This window comes from Branchiostoma floridae, chromosome 5 (assembly GCF_000003815.2).
Source record: "Branchiostoma floridae strain S238N-H82 chromosome 5, Bfl_VNyyK, whole genome shotgun sequence".
NCBI classification, from domain to species: domain Eukaryota; kingdom Metazoa; phylum Chordata; class Leptocardii; order Amphioxiformes; family Branchiostomatidae; genus Branchiostoma; species Branchiostoma floridae.
The window spans coordinates 20054718-20071275 of NC_049983.1; the positions used below are offsets into that span (position 1 = coordinate 20054718).

At 41.2% G+C, this 16558-nt stretch overlaps 1 protein-coding gene across 1 annotated transcript; it reads right to left on the minus strand.

The window, feature by feature from the left end:
* Window positions 1–5721: 5721 nt before the first annotated feature.
* Window positions 5722–16156, minus strand: LOC118416249 (collectin-12-like). Its single transcript, XM_035821335.1, has 4 exons — window positions 15727–16156; window positions 9991–10161; window positions 9046–9230; window positions 5722–7056 (listed from the first exon to the last, which is right to left on the minus strand). Exons 1-4 carry the CDS (start codon window positions 16154–16156, stop codon window positions 6949–6951), a joined length of 894 nt encoding a protein of 297 aa, XP_035677228.1. The 3' UTR covers window positions 5722–6948.
* Between the last annotated feature and the right edge of the window lie 402 nt (window positions 16157–16558).

Genomic DNA, 16558 nt, shown 5'->3' on the forward strand with positions numbered 1-16558 from the left:
CCCCCCCCCCCCCCGTGATCTCGCCCCCCCCCCGGGGCGAAATCACTAGCGACCTCGCCCTCCCCGGCTAGTGATCTCGCCCCCCTACCTCGCCCCCCTTTAGCGATTTCGCCCCCCCCAAAAAAAACGGGTTTTACATGACATTTTAGAAGTTGATTGGTATAAATCACAAAATTCAATTTCAGAATGATATAAGTACATGCGTTTGATACATAACTCCATTCATAGTATCAATATTAACGTAATTACATGGTAATAAGATAGTTGAACTTGTTTCAGACAAGGAGGGTTGGGTCCCTTGTATTCCCACTATTGCATATACCTGAGTCTTGACATAAGATGTATTTCATTGTATTCACCTGTCCTCAAGCAACCTATATATCTCCAATATGAAGTCTCTACCATGAAGTGACCACAAAAGAACTATGTAATGTCTTTATTAATTATGCAAATATTAGGTATTAATTAGAATAACGCACATTTTGGTATATGCACCTGGCCAAGGGATATCTTCACCTCCAACATGACTGTGTTTTCTAGTATTTAGGGACTGATGCATTTACCCGTGTTTCTCAAGACTGGTACTTTACCAGTGTTTGTGTGGCATTTAGCAACAGCTATATCAACTTGCGCGTAGATAGTTATATTTCAGCCATACCATAGGTATGGTGAAATATATTGTATTGAATTTTCGTAATGTTTCTTCTTTCTTCTTTCTCCTGTCAAATCTTCAAATTGATTCAACTCCGTCGTTCCTGGACCGAATTACTTGCAATTTGGCACAAGGGTAGAGTGGGTCAATACCCATGTGCTTTTTTCTCATTTTTATATTTCAGCCATACCATAGGTATGGTGAAATATATTGTATTCGTAATTATATTTCAGCCATACCATAGGTATGGTGAAATATATTGTATTCGTAATGTTTCTTTCTTTCTTTCTCCTGTCAAATCTTCAGAACACGGTATCTCCGTTGTTCCTCAACCGAATGACTTGAAATTTGGCACAAGGGTAGAGTGGGCCAATACCCTCGGGAGTTTTTTTTCATTTTTTCCATATCTGTCTCTTAAATGATTTTATTAAGGTTTTTTGGTCATCTTAAGACCAAAACTGTATATTTGGGCCCCCTGTACCCTGGTATTATAACCGAATGAGCTGAAATTTGGCACAGATGTGCCTTGATAAGTCCCCCATATAGATTCAATATCAGTTTTGGTGTACAGTACAACAAAATGCTTATTTTTGCGATTTTTTCACCAATTTTTGACCAAAAAAGGACACTTTTGGCCCCTGTACCCTGGTATTACAACCAAATGAGCTGAAATTTGACAGAGATGTGCCTTGATAATGCCCCCATATAAATTTAAGAACACTTTTGGTGTACAGTACAACAAAATGCTTATTTTTGCGATTTTTTGACCAATTTTTTTACCAAAAAAGGACACTTTTGGCTCCTGTACCTTGGTATTGCAACCGAATGAGCTGAAATTTGACACAGATGTGCCTTGATAATCCCTTCATATAAATTCAATAACACTTTTGGTGTACAGTGCAACAAAATGCTTATTTTTGCGATTTTTGGCCAATTTTTGACCAAAAAAGGACACTTTTGGCTCCTGTACCCTGGTATTACAATTAAATGACCTGAAATTTGGTATAGATAGGCATTAGATACTTGGTAACAAGATTCAAGTAAAATTTTTGACATAAACAACTTTAAAATGATTAATTTTGGCACTTTTCTGAGGGGAAATTTGTTTTCTTTTGGCCTCCTGACGTGACCTTCCGTGACCCCGCACAGAGCCACACCTGTGCGCGTCAGCCGGAGAGTTAATTGAATCAAAGACCTAGCCAATCAGCGAAGAGGAGGCCAAAGGCTAATTAATATTCATAAGCGGGGCCTCATGATCCCGTATATAGCAGTGTTCCCGCCAGGGGGAGCAAAGCCCGCCTAAGGCTCTCGCATTTTAGACTATTCAGAAGGCTTTATATTGTATCAGTTCTTAGGGGCATATCTATGATAATCGCAGCAGTCACTTAACTTCTCTTCAGGAGTTTAGCGTAACACTGTTTCAGGTCAAACCGTCAAAGGCAACTAAAAACAAACTTTAACGTTACTGAGTTCAACAGTACTTATAACTTGTTATCCGAAGTTGAAACGCTAGCGATGGTATTTTCGCTGCGCTGTTAGCTCCGTGCGACTGTTGTTGACGGTCTTATAACGGTATATTTTGCACCCCTGTACCCTGGTATGAGTAACATTTGGTATAGATAGGCATAATATAGTTGGTAAAATGATCCAAGTAAAATTTTTGGCATAAAGTACTGTAAAAGGCTTAATTACAGCACTTTTTTTAGGGGAAATTGGTTTTCTTTCGTTCTCCATGCCGTGACCTTTCGGACGTTCACCCCACAGAGCCGACATCTGCACCTGCGTCTAGCCGGCAGGAAGAGTTAATTCAATTAATGGTTCAGCCAATCAGCGAAGAGGAAAGCGAAGGCTAATTAATATTCATAAGCGGGACCACACAATACGTTAACTTCAAGACTCAGGCCGTACAGACTTCTCGCCAGGATTTTTTCAAAGCGTCGGACAGGGGTCCGGGGGCCGCCGAATGTCCCTGGCGGGGTCCAGGGGCAGGGCCACTGTGGGGGGGACCCAGGTGGGCGAAGCCCCCCGGAAGCTCTTGCATTTTAGGCTATTGAGAAGGCTTCTTTTATCAGTTTTTTTAGGGCCATATCTACGATAATCGTAGCAGTCACTTACTTCTCTTCAGCAGTTTGACTTTAAAATATTTCGGGTCAAAGCTTCAAAAACAACAAACTTTACTTAGCTCAACAGTATACAAAAATATTGTACGGGTTGCCATCCTTAGTTGAAGCGCTTATTTATAGCGCTAGTATCTTCGCTGCGCCGTTAGCCGCCGTGCGACTTTTGTTGACGGTCTGATATCCCTACGTCGCCGCCTCGCTGATATTCCCACGGACATGTTTCAAAAAAAAATACCCAGCAAAAAACGCTGTTCCTAGTCAATAGATCAGCATTTTCTCTATAGTGACCACCTGTCTATAGTGGCCACATTTCCTAGTGCTGTTGTTGTTTGGCATAAACTTTGAACATTTAAATTGTAAGTAACTTTAAACTGCCAGAGTTTCAGCCCAATAAAACACTCTCAGCGCCAGGGTATGAACAGACTGACCAGACAGACGAAAATAAATCCTCGAACAAGGTTCAATCGTATCTTCCGGGTCTGGCAGGAAGTTGTTAAACTAAAATAAGAATAGGCTCGATGGTTGATTGCATACAAAGTAAAACAGTTTAACAGTTTTACAGCTTGAAGAAAACAAACGCTCCTACAGTACCTGCACCTGCTTGATAATTATTAAATCGTATGCCCTACTTGAATAAAAAAAGTTCATTGCAATAATAAATGTACCCACATCACAAGGAGCTTATACTTTTTTAAACTTACACCTAGTTATCGTACTGAAAATTGTTAATGACATTACATGAAGTCATTCAACAATTTTCAGTCATGATGAAAATTTTCTGAATGGAAGGTGTGATTATTGTCATTTTCTGAAAAATAGAAGCAAGCTCTGTTTTTACCTGGAGTCAATTCACAATACCAGTCCACTTTGGGGGATAATGTACTGTTAAGAGGATGTTCCATTTTTGCGCAGGGGTGATTTGGAACAGTCCAATGTTGCGTAGGAAGGGGTATGGCTGAAATATGCTGTATTTGCTCTTAAGCAAATGTCGGCCTTTCTAGTTTTTCATATCTTCCTTTAAAATGATTTTACTCATGTTTTTTGCAATTTTTATGTACATTTTGCCCCCCTGTACCCTGGTATTGCAGCCGAATGACCTGATATTTGGTACAAAGGTGCCTTGATCATATGCCCACAATAATCCAAAAACAATTTTGGCATACGGTACAGAAAAATGCTTAATTTTGGCATTTTTTGCCATTTCTTGCCCCCAAAATGACATTTTTTGCTCCTATACCCCCATTTTACAACCAAATGACCTGAAATTTGGTATAGGAGTGCCGTCTACATATGCGCACATAAATTCATTAACACTTTTGGCATACGGTACAACAAAATGCTTAATTTTGGGATTTTTTTGGCCATTGTTTGACCAAAAACGTACGCTTTTGGCTCCTGTTCCCTGGTCTTGTAACCAAGTGACCTACATTTTGGTAAATAGGTGCTCTAGATATTCATTCAAATGAGCCATGCATAGTTTTTGGCATAAACCACTTCAAAATGATATATTTGGGGACTTTTTTTGGTAATTCTCCACTGGTCAGAGGGTCAACGACCTCAAGGTCGTTGACCTCTCCCACCTGAAGACAGCATGTGCACGTCTATATATACTAGTAACTTGATTAAAGAGGCAACCAATCACGTAGCCTGAGTCAACATCCCGAAGGGGATTGGCAGCCAATCAGTGAGCCCGGTGTTATCTGGATGAGTCCATTCTGGCACGGAGGGGGTACATATTTTTTTAATTCATCTTTGGACTGTTGATAATATAATGTCTCTCAGTGGGAGTATTTTTGAACTGGACTATTTTACATGGGGTGTACTGGAAGAGTCCATTCTTGCATGGAGGGGGGCATTTTTTTTTAAATTTGTTTATGGACTTGGTGATTTGATATGTCAAAGTGTTTCAGTGTGTTTTTTTTTTGACTGGTCAACTTTGCAATTTTACATAGGTTGTGCTGGAATAGTCCATCCTTACATGGGGGGATTTTTAAAATCCATTTTTGGGACTTTGGTGATTACGTCCAAGTCCAATTTTACCGGATGTATTTTTGGACTGCACCACTTTACATAGGGGCATCGCAAGAAGAGTCCATTCTTGTATGGGGATGTTTTCAAATTTAGTTTTAGAAAGGTGATGATTCAATATTCCATTTTTAGTGGAAGTGTTTTTGGACTGGTCTATTTTACCTTTTCATGCCTTTTTTGCTTAGTTCAACCTTGGCCATGTTTTCAGTGGGAGTATTTCTGGACTGGTCTATTGTGCAAATTCACATGGGATGTACTGGAAGAGTCCATTCTTGCACTAGGAATTTTGTAAGATTCATTTTTGGGTGTCATTAAGTGTCATTAGTGGAAGTGACTTTTAAACAAAAGTGTTCGATTTTTGCACATGGGTGATTTTGGAATAGTCTATTGTTGCATTGGGAGGGAGATGGCTGAAATATGCTGCATTTGCTCTCAAGCAAATGTCGGCCTTTCTAGTGTTTATAATAAGAAACTATTATTTACGTACGTGTGTTTTTGTTAGTGCTTTGGAAATGTTTCCAGCACAAGAAAGAAAACACTGTGACAAATTGAAAACATATAGCTGACGTATTCCGTACCATAGACGGTGTTGATTTATACGTTCGCAGTAGCACTGTTTTTATGCCACCTCAGCTGCAAAAATTGTCTTTTTCATTTTAATGTCATGTTTGCACCGAACAATATAGTATCGACTTTCGAGGTATGACATCTTACGGTACGGTAATAAGGTGCCATATAGGTACCAGGTAACACACCATATACGTTACTCCCCAGGTGCAGTATAGTACCAGGTAGCGCACCTGTAATATGTAGTAACCAGCTGCTCTTGGGGGGGAGGGGCAAAAACGCTAGTGATCTCGCCCCCCCCGGGGGGGGGGGCGAGATCGCTGTCACACCGGTACACACACACGTAGACACACACATACGCACTCAAACACACACACGCGCGCGCACACAAACAGACAGACACACACACACACACACACACATATAACGTTATATTCATATACGCGCGCGCGTCATATGTACATAGGAAAATCATTCAGTAAGATCAATCAATGCATCTGGCCTTTCATTGAATACATTGGATATTCACTATGATATACAGTGAGTCATTACCATTACATTTCATCAGAAAAGGTAAACGACAATATAATTATACAGGTGCAATTTTCACTGCATGTCACATTTCTCTGCATTAAAATGATGTTAAGTAAGTGAAGTAAGATGAGTAAAACATGATGCAATATTTCACAAGATCTTCCTGTTACAACCTGCCTTTCCTGTGGTTCGAATGATCTGATCAAAATTACATGACTTTAAAGTGACTGTGACACAATGTCATATTTCACTCCAATCGGTACGTAAAAACAACCGTAACAGTGAAAACTAGGTTCAAATGGGCGTAACTCTGCATTCTGAGCTGTCAACTATCATCTTGGAAATTACATTCCAATCGTTGAAATATTGTTTTCTTCCATTCAAATCTCGACCCTACGAGAATCTATCCATTGCAACATGATGTCTGTTAGTCAGGCGTTCAAATACTAGTAACGTTTTAGAAATCGTAAATGGTAGAAAGTCACACAGGTATATTCAAGAGTCCTTCCAAACTAGCAAGGAATACAAAGAGTACAAGAAAACGTTATAGTCTTCAAACTTTAAATACTAATGATATTCTTGTGCAGTGAACTGGGTCACAAACCAGAACTATTCTGTTACTGAACATATGAAAGAACAAATGGTGTTGAATAAAGAGTTATTGTAATCCATCTAGTTTATCAGACAAAAATAGCTCTCCTATTAAAACAACTCCTGATTGTTACAAACAGATAACAACACGTGCTTTCCAGGGTAATGGTTGCATGGAACAATCAGACGCCTTCATTCCCATCGGTTAAGGAAGGCAAAAGCAGTGCATTTATGATCGGCCAAGAAGCCAAGAATGCGCACTTGTAGGAATGATGAATTGCAACTTGTCAACAATATCACTTTGAAATGGCTGTATGATAATAACATTAATGTACTGCTATTCCCTAGATGTTTACGGTGACATAATGCTCCGCTCGCTTGGTGATTTATTCGGTAGCTAGAGCCATGTTAGGAGATACAAGGTTGTATTTGTTTCTCTCACAGAATGGATTAGTGTCATTTGGGACGCTTGCAAATGAAGGGAAGCAAACGAATGCACTGATGGTCATTCCACTGTCCCCGTTTCACCTCATCATCCGGGTGAAACCAGTCGGCAACTCCATCCTGGTGGAAAAGAAAAAACAGAATTAGAATTAAGTTATACATGTACATGTCGCGTTTTTCCTGGTGAAAATCTCTGCAATACATGCAATGGCATTTGTCAGTCTTCTTCCATGAACCATTATCCATACAAAAAGCAACATGCAACATGGCTATACGACTGTCAACTTTATTGTATAAAGGGCATACGTATGTCAAAATACTGTTCTAGTCGTTGGAATCTTTATCTTAGATTTAGTGTTTTCAACTCAATCACCCAGAAAGGTGCGTCAAGTGGTGTACAGTAAAATATGATACAAAATGTTAAAAATCTAAATTGTTAAATCTGATATCCGTATGAAAATTATCTAAATCATGCAGATTTCGAGTCAAGATCAACTTAATGTGAGATGAGAGTAAGTGCTCATTAATTTGAAGTAGAAACGTCCAGCTACAAAAAATTGCCTGTTGACGAAGGAAATTTGAAATACTGTCAAGGAGAAGCAGTGGAAGATCAATTACATTTCCTTCCAATGTCAACAATACCATTCTGAGAGACGTAACGTCGATCTCCAAATTTCTGCATCGAGATTCACATAAAAGCGATCAAGAAAACGATCATTCAACTCGTCTATGTATCAAATTGTTAGACACGTATCTCCCAGTGTAAGCAGAAAAGAAGTCAAACACTTCAAATAGCCGACGTTGAACTGGATTAGAATACCTTTATTTCGCCTATGATTTATCTATGCCTTTCATTTTTCTTGAAAATTATTATTACCTCCATGAAATGTCATGGAATGGAGGTTATATTTTCTGTTATGTGTCTCTGTCTGTGTAGAAGATTACTCAAGAATGGCTGGATGGATTGGTTTCATACTTGTTGTGTTGGTGGGGTGTGATGAAAGCTCGAATCGATGAGATTTTGGGCGCCGTATCTGTCATTATAATTGATGTAATAATATCAGAAATCACCCCTATATCTGCGAAATATTGGAACAGGCATGTCCCGGGGCAAGGTGACGTATGTAGGTCAGGTAATTAATCACCCGTGGGCCATGTAGCCAGCAGCTAACAGACAGTCTGGGCAAAAGTGAATCAGGGCTCTGAATCCAAACAAGCCCTTCAACTGTGGTTTGAAAAATAACCAGCCAGCAGTAAGTTCAAACTAAAACTTCACTGTACCTACATTTTGTAATTCTATGTCTGTATGTGCCTTCAGGTCAATAAGTAAAGCTGCCCTTAACCATATTAACATCATAGATATGTGACAGTATGAAAAACTAAGATGCATTGTAATTATCACACTTTGCATTAATTATGCGAATTAGGCCCTTATTTGCATGAATGACATCTGTACATGTTCCACCTTCGATATATAACATACCTTACATTTGTCAAGGTCCTATTGTGGAACACATTGTAATAGTAGGAGATCGTCATTATAAATGCTAATCAACTATTAATTTCTATAAATTGCATACTTCTGCAGGTAAGACGTAAAGATCTCGGACTAAAGTTTGCCAAATCCCTTCTTCTTTCTAACTTTCCCAACTTCCTCCCACCACACCGCTCTGAGGCACATAGTATAACCTCATAATGCTGACAACCTTAGACAGTTTAAATGCCAAACATCACGCCTCAGGAACACCACGCTACCATATGCCGTCGACCTCTTAAACGCACATTACACAATTAAGTGTCACATTTTAATAATTACTTATCAGATGGACATTCTCTGTGTCATTAAATGAATACACCACTTCTTTCCCACAACATTTATAACCATTACTCTCAAATACAACCGACCATAAACATACATACCATCCACAAAAAAGCAATAAATATGTCATGGAGGTATGAGGTCCCCGAACTCTAGTTTTCATTTATTTGTAATTAGCCCTCCCTCGTGCATGAGTTTTCAATAGATTTATCATTATCATTATCATTGTTATCATTACCATAGTCTACCAAACCTTAAATATGCTCAGCTCAGATTATTCGATCACTCACTTTTGAGTACATGCCGACGCAGTTCTGTGCCGGAAAAAATGACAAAACTCCGCGATTGTTGTTAGGCTCTCCCGGCTCCCAGTTCGTGTAGATGACCTTTGACCCATCAGTAAACTTACGGAACTTTCCGTCCTCGCGACGCAGTCCAAACCAGACTAAAGGAGTCTTCCAATATCCACTAGGAGCTGTAATTAAAGAAATTACCTTTATTAGCTTAAGTAACCAGCCATACATGTAATGGTTCCTTATGCGACTGAATGCGTAACTTTTGTTCGGCCTTTTAAATGAATGTTTTGTAGGCACGTTGTACCAATGGCAATGGATAGCACTTAAACGTTGATTAATAAGCCAAATCGTTTGTCACAAACCAATCAACAATTTGTTTGTATCTTTTTTCAAGATTGTTAGTCATTGTTTTGCAATTTCTTGCCAAAGGAAAGTAAATCACGCTAGCCAATTCGTTTATTTTGTGACCTGGCCTATGCCACTACACGCACAGAGGTAAAAGCAGGGTATCATAAAATATTATTCCAGGACATTTTAAAATGCATTTCATCTGTAATCGAAATCTATTAGATATCTGGAAAATCCTGAAAAAAACGCAATTTACACATATGACCTAATGTTACGAGCGTGGTACTCTATTTCCAATGTTAGCCAACTTATGACCAATATCTACCACTTTGTTGGTTGCCAATGATATTACGACTGGTCTCATAATGGGGGCGTTTTTTGGCCAGCCCTATTTGACTAAATTGGAACAGGAAAAACATTTATCTATGCTGCCCCTCATCATCAACGTGTCCGTAAGGCCACGCAATCTAGCCGATCGGTCAATTAGATTTTGACGACCACCACAGAAATATATAATCCAATTTTGCGCTGGAACAAAGTTTTGAGTCTACCTGGAGTCTATAATAATGATGAGTTTTATGTATTACCCACCACCAGCGATGATACTGTTGATGAAGTTGGCCTCCTCACGGCTTGTGATAGAGGCCAGTTTTGCACCATGCCGTTTACACTTTTTCTTCGCATTTTTCCAGCTTTTTTTGTCTGTCATCAACTTGTAGCAGTGACCCTTATATCCACTCCACCCACGACGGCATGACTTGGCTGGAACAAACGATAGTAAGATGAGATTAAGGATATTCTTGAAGGCTAAGTCCACAACACTGCATTTCTTTCCTTTATTAGTCTAAGTTTTTTGACCTAATGGCATACAAAGTTGACATGTAAAGTTGAAGGTTGAAACTTTCCCTGCTGCACAAAAAAGAACTCACCTAGCTGACAGTTCTGTCCAGTCCATCCAGGGTCACAGGTACATTTGTAGCCGCCATCTTGGTTCACACAGCGTCCATATTGGCATGGGCTCCTCATACACTCATTCAGGTCTATGTCAAAACGAAACAGAAATTATTGTGCTCAGCACCTGGGACAGTGTGACGTTATTATGGTGATAATCAATGCCAATGTAAGTTCAGCACAGAAGAAATAAGGGGATAATCATACAAAATATAAATTCATCACCAGGGAGAGGATCAGTGCGAAGTTAGCAGGGGATAATCAGTGTAAATGTAAGTAATGAGAAGAATATTCAATGTAAATGTTGGCTCAGTTCTAAGGACAGGACCAGTGTGAAGTCACTAGGAACATAATCCATGTGAATGTAAGTTAAGCTAAGGGCACAACAACCCGCCGTACGTTCAACTGCGCGGTGTCTACGTGCCAAAACGTGGGCAATCTTTTGGGATCCGTAAATGAATACCGCCTCCGTACGAAAGCGCACGAAATCCAACGGATTTGGGAGCACGCAAACACGCCTTAGAACTCTACGTGCATAACGAACTTTCTCTGCTATCGGGCTACGGATTCGCCCCCCCCCCCCGTACGTACAGGCCCCGTACGTACAGCCTGTACGTACGTGCTCCGTACAGCAAGTAAGGAAACCGTACGTACGCAGCACGTGAATCATGGGCAATAGGCCTCGGAATTGTTTTTTTATTGCAATAAAGAGGAAATAAAGTACACAGTGGTGCCACACTCAAACAAACTGGCACTCAACTTGAGTCTCAAGCGAATTGTTGTTGACAAAGGGACCGAGCCACCAGATAATGGCAACCCGCTGTGCTCATAAACGTCCCCGTCAGAGCTGGACTTTTAGCTATCCTTTGAGCTGAGCTAGCCCTCATCGCTGGTCGCCTTCAGCGACCTTCTCGTGCTGGTCGCCTTCGGCGCGACCTTCGGGTGCCTTCGCCCGAAACTCGCCGATGTTCGGCACTCGTTCGAGTGATCCCGAGTACATGTACTTTTACACTCGGAATATCCATCCAAGCATTTCAGCACGGCCAACCCGAAAACAATTCCTTGGCCTACCGCCTATGGTTTAAGTACGGCCTGCATACGGTAACGTGACAATCGCACAGAGATCGTACGTTGTGAGCACGTACAACTCACTTACCACTTGCGAAACGAACAATGAACGCAACCGCTCACGGCCAGGCGTGACGTGCAGACCACGTATTTGCACCTTGCGCAACCGTGCGTTGAGGCGTAGTCATTCCCTGCTCTTGCCATTCCTTCCCCACATTTTCAGAAAAACGTGGCAGATGTGACCTCCCAAAAACGTAGGGACAAAAAGGACGTGCGGCGGGTTGCGCCCTTAGCTTTACGCACCAGGCACAGGGGGATCATCAATGTAAATGTGAGTCATCGGAAGGAGACTGTCAATGTCAATGTAAAGAACAAGGACACGACTAGTGTAGAGAAAGTACTTTTGTACCACGAACAGGGCCAGAAAAAACTGGTAGTATCTGTATCTATATAGCCGGTATATCCGACCCTTGGCGTAACACAGCAGCTTCGCAGGCACGCGGCGCGACAGCAACTGGTTATATTACACTGAAAACCCGACACACCTAACTTTTTCACATCTATCTGCAAGAGTTCTTAAAACTATCCAAGAAGATGCCCCTACTGTACTTGGTGATAACAAATTCCACTGAGTGGAATCCACTCTACGATAGTTCTGGAAAAGTACGAATTTTTGAATACATCAATCCTAGGTTGGTAACTCTGGTATTTGAAGGCATGACTGTTTATTGTTCTTTTTGAGCTGTTATTAGGTACTTATCAGTCGGTACATCCACCAGTTTACATCATGCAAACTCTTGACATTTTTTTCTTCTGTCTTCAAGTGACATCCATTACAGTTCTGTTTTCGTTTTGGTAAATCTAGCATCCCTGTTATAGTTGTTTGTACAGAATCTTGCAGCTTGGTTTTGTACAAGTTTATCTTTCTTTGTATACGGATCCAATACAGTTGCAGCATATTCAATCAAGGTAAGGTTCTACCAGTAGTGATGTGTATGCAAGTGATTTTACCCTGGCTGGGCATACCAACAAGTTGCCAAAGTATACGTTGTGTGTCTGAATGTACGTTCATCACCAGGAAAAAGGAAACAAAATGGAACAAATTCTGCAACACGTACCGCTAGATGTCGGGTACTTAACTTAAAACACTCCAGTTACACCACATTCAAAGATGGACTGCTATACAAAAAGAACTCACCTTTCTCACAGTTTCGTCCAGTCCATCCAGGCCTGCAGATACATTTGTAGCGGCTGTCTTGGTTCACACAGCGTCCATGTTGGCAAGGGTTCGAGTCACACTTATTTAGGTCTGTGTTAAAACAAAACGTAAGTTAGTATTATGCTCAGCACTGGAGACAGGACCGGTGTGATGTCGGTATGGGAGTAACCAGTGTGAATGTGAGTCATTTGAATAAAAATCAGTGTTAAGGGAAGTTCCATACCAGGAACAGAGCCTGTATGAAGTTAGTAGGGGGGTATCAGTCTAAATGTCAGTAATTAGACATTTGAAAGTAATCAATGTAAATGTAGGTTCAGTTCGATGTACAAGACCGGTACCAGTGCAAAGTTTGCAGGGGGTGATCAGTATTTATATAGGAATTAAAAAAAAGTGTGAATGTGCGTTTAGCACCAAGGATAGGAACACTGTGAAGCTAGTAGGGCTGGCAAGTTTTTCTGCAAATCTTAGCACTAGTGACCAAATTAGTGTAAACTCAGTAGAAGGGTGATCAATGTGAATGTACCAGGGACAGGATCATAGAAGGGAACAAACTGACAAGCATCTACAGCACATAACATTAGATGTGGGGTACACACCCCTGTTACACTGCATTTAAAAAGGGACTGGTATACAAAAAGAGCTCACCTAGCTGACAGTTCTGTCCAGTCCATCCAGGGTCACAGGTACATTTGTAGCCACCATCTTGGTTCACACAGCGTCCATGTTGGCATGGGTTCCTCATACACTCATTAATATCTGCGGGATAACGGAAAAATTAAATAAGTGAATATATACATTAAGCATTAAGGAATGTACATATTCAGCAATACCAGGTAAATTAATGCTATATGTACATGAAAATACATTCTAGAGCTGACTAACAGTAGCATCATAGCATGTGTTACAAAATCTTTCGCTGCGAGGAGTGATTGAGTGATTGAGTGATTGAGTGATTGAGTGATTGAGTGATTGAGTGAGTGAGTGATTGAGTGAGTGAGTGATTTACTGAGTGAGTGAGTGAGTGAGTGAGTGGTGAGTGAGTGAGTGAGTGAGTGAGTGAGTGAGTGAGTGAGTGAGTGAGTGAGTGAGTGAGTGAGTGAGTGAGTGAGTGAGTGAGTGAGTGAGTGAATGTTTACGCAAGTCACCTTGCTGGCAGTTTTGTCCAGTCCATCCCGGAAAGCAGATGCAGCTGTAACCAGTATCCTTGTTCACACAGGTTCCATGCTGACAGGGCTTCTGCACACATCCATCCATGTCTGTGGTGGAACAAAGTACCGAATACCCTCTTATCTGCGACTTATCTGTCTATCATTGTGTCTATCTGTGTGCGTCTATCTGTGTGCGTCTATCTGCGTGCCAATATTCTAAATATGCACAATTCAGCAATACCAAACATACTCAGTGATGTACTGAAGGCCTGAGGGTACTTGAAATGTCGCAAAGCAGTATTTTGGGCGAAGTCTGCCACCTCATATTGCCTTAAAGGGGATTTGGATATCAGAACATGGTTACCGTTGCATCAATGCACCAGTCAGAGGCCTTTTTGTAGTTTCCAAACATGGGCAGGTGCCTTTGTGCAATAGACAACCAGCATGTGTAGGGTCCTGGTTAGCGTTGATCAGCATTTCGAATCTGAAACAAACATTGCTTACCTGTAGTTGACCGAAATGCGACGGTTACAGGCAGGGTCTCGGTCGTGTTTTCAAATAACTCTGTTGATTCCAATTGAGATGTTGCAACAACAGAAGTAGAGCTGCTGTGGTTGAAGAATGCCATGGACGATGAAGGGCCAGGTGTTTTTGAGACCATCATGCCTGCTTGTATGTTTGAATCGAATGTATCCTACAACCATACGAACAACATTTATCAGGGACACGAATATGTGTACAGAGTCGCATCAATTCATACTGATTTCCTAAGGTGTAATGAAAACCCTACTGCATCCTTACAACGGCCTAAAAAATCGTACATTTTCGTCCATAGGTCAAATGAAAGCTACAAAAGAAGCCGGTTTAAGACTATTTTGGGGGGAGCCACTAGCAATATAGATATCATAATTGGTACACATATATGCACAAACCATAAGTGAGAATTGTGTCAGCAACACCCTTTAATAATGGCCCTGTAATGGAAGAAGGTGACTCCATACGGTTAAACAGCTGTGACAAATGGTCCGGAATCGAATGTATCCTACATCCATACGAACAACATTTAAGATCAGGGACACGACTTTGCGTACAGGGTCGCATCGATTCGTACTGACGTCATGACTTCTTAAGGTCTTAAAAAAATCCTTCTGCATCGTTACAACAGCCCTGAAGAATCGAATATTGTCGAATGAAAGCTACGAAAGAGGCCGATGTAAGTCTGTTTTGAGACTTGTATGAATAACACCATTCCTGAATGAGTATAATATAATGGTCCTGTAATTGAAGGCAACTCAATACAATTAAATAGCTGTGACAAATAGTCCTCAATAGTGTTCAGTCGATAATTGAGTTAAGTCTCATGTTTATAGTATCTTGGAAATCCAAGCTTAACGTGGATTACCTTTTTCTCATGCACGAGATGAGTTGCCAGGACTGAAGCGGTGATAACTGACGCAATCATCAAGATGCCACAGCCCAGTGCAGGCAGAATCAGTGTACTAGCTGTCACATTGTTCCACATGCCAAGGAGACGCGCTAAGATAGAACACAAAAGTTATCTAGCTGTTATTACATCGCCACTTCATCCTGAAGTCATGTTAACCTGCTAGAGAGAGAGAGAGAGAGAGAGAGAGAGAGAGAGAGAGAGAGAGAGAGAGAGAGAGAGAGAGAGAGAGAGAGAGAGAGAGAGAGAGAGAGAGAGAAATTGAGAGAGAGAGATCTCTCTCAATTGCTCTCTCTCACGCTCTCTCTCTCTCTCTCTCTAGAGACACAGAGAGAGACAGAGAAAGAGACAGAGAGAGAGACAGGGAGAGAGAGAGAAAAGAAATATTCACTCACCCACCCACGAACACACACACACACACACACACACACAAACACACTGGCCCTGTTGACTGTATCAGTTACGACTGTTCCAGTTTTATAAAGACATAACTTTACCTTTAGCCTTGTAAGCAAAGCTTTTCTCGGGTGTGTCGTAGTCATTCCCCTCCTCCTTGTACCCGCGGACATCCTCAGGTTTGTCGTAAACAGACTTCTCTCGGTGCTCCGGACACTCCACTATGTGGTCTCCTATCTGCAGGTACCGGGGCTCGGGTGGACCAGGGTGCGGGGCGCTGTCGGCACCGGGTGGGCCAAGTTTTGTCTCATACACAGCTTTGCTTCGGAGATTAGAATCGTTTTCGTTGCCTTTTCCAGGGGTAGACGGTAATTCTGCCCTTATTTTTTCACGTTTTTCACGACGTTTGGGAGCTCGCGTGTGCTCGTCGGACACAGGGCATAGACGCCCTGAACTCAGCTTACTGATGTCCACATCCTCCCCAGGCTTGTCCTCTCCGCCCGGAGTGATCTTCTCGTCGGCTGCCGCCATTTCTGCACCGGACAAAACACACAAGAATTCAAATACAATACTTGACTCCTGTCTCTAGCTTTACATGGTATGGTCCTGTGTGGTTACTTGTACTGGATACGAGTCATTTCTAACGTTGTATTCATTTTTTTAAAGTGATCAATACATAAAAGGTTGAAAATTGCTTTTTCTTCCATGGAGAAATTATATAACACTTTCACCTAGTTGCAAGGCCCGTCTGAGAAGGTTTTATTTGTCACATTATCAAGAAGAAAACCATCATCAAAAAAGAAGAAACAAATTGCATTGCCTGAAACAACGGCAACGTTATACCAATCAGTTACATTGAAAGTATCTACCTATCTACAACATCTACAAGTATATGATCGTCTAACTAGTTCCGTGGACAAGCAAATCTAATGT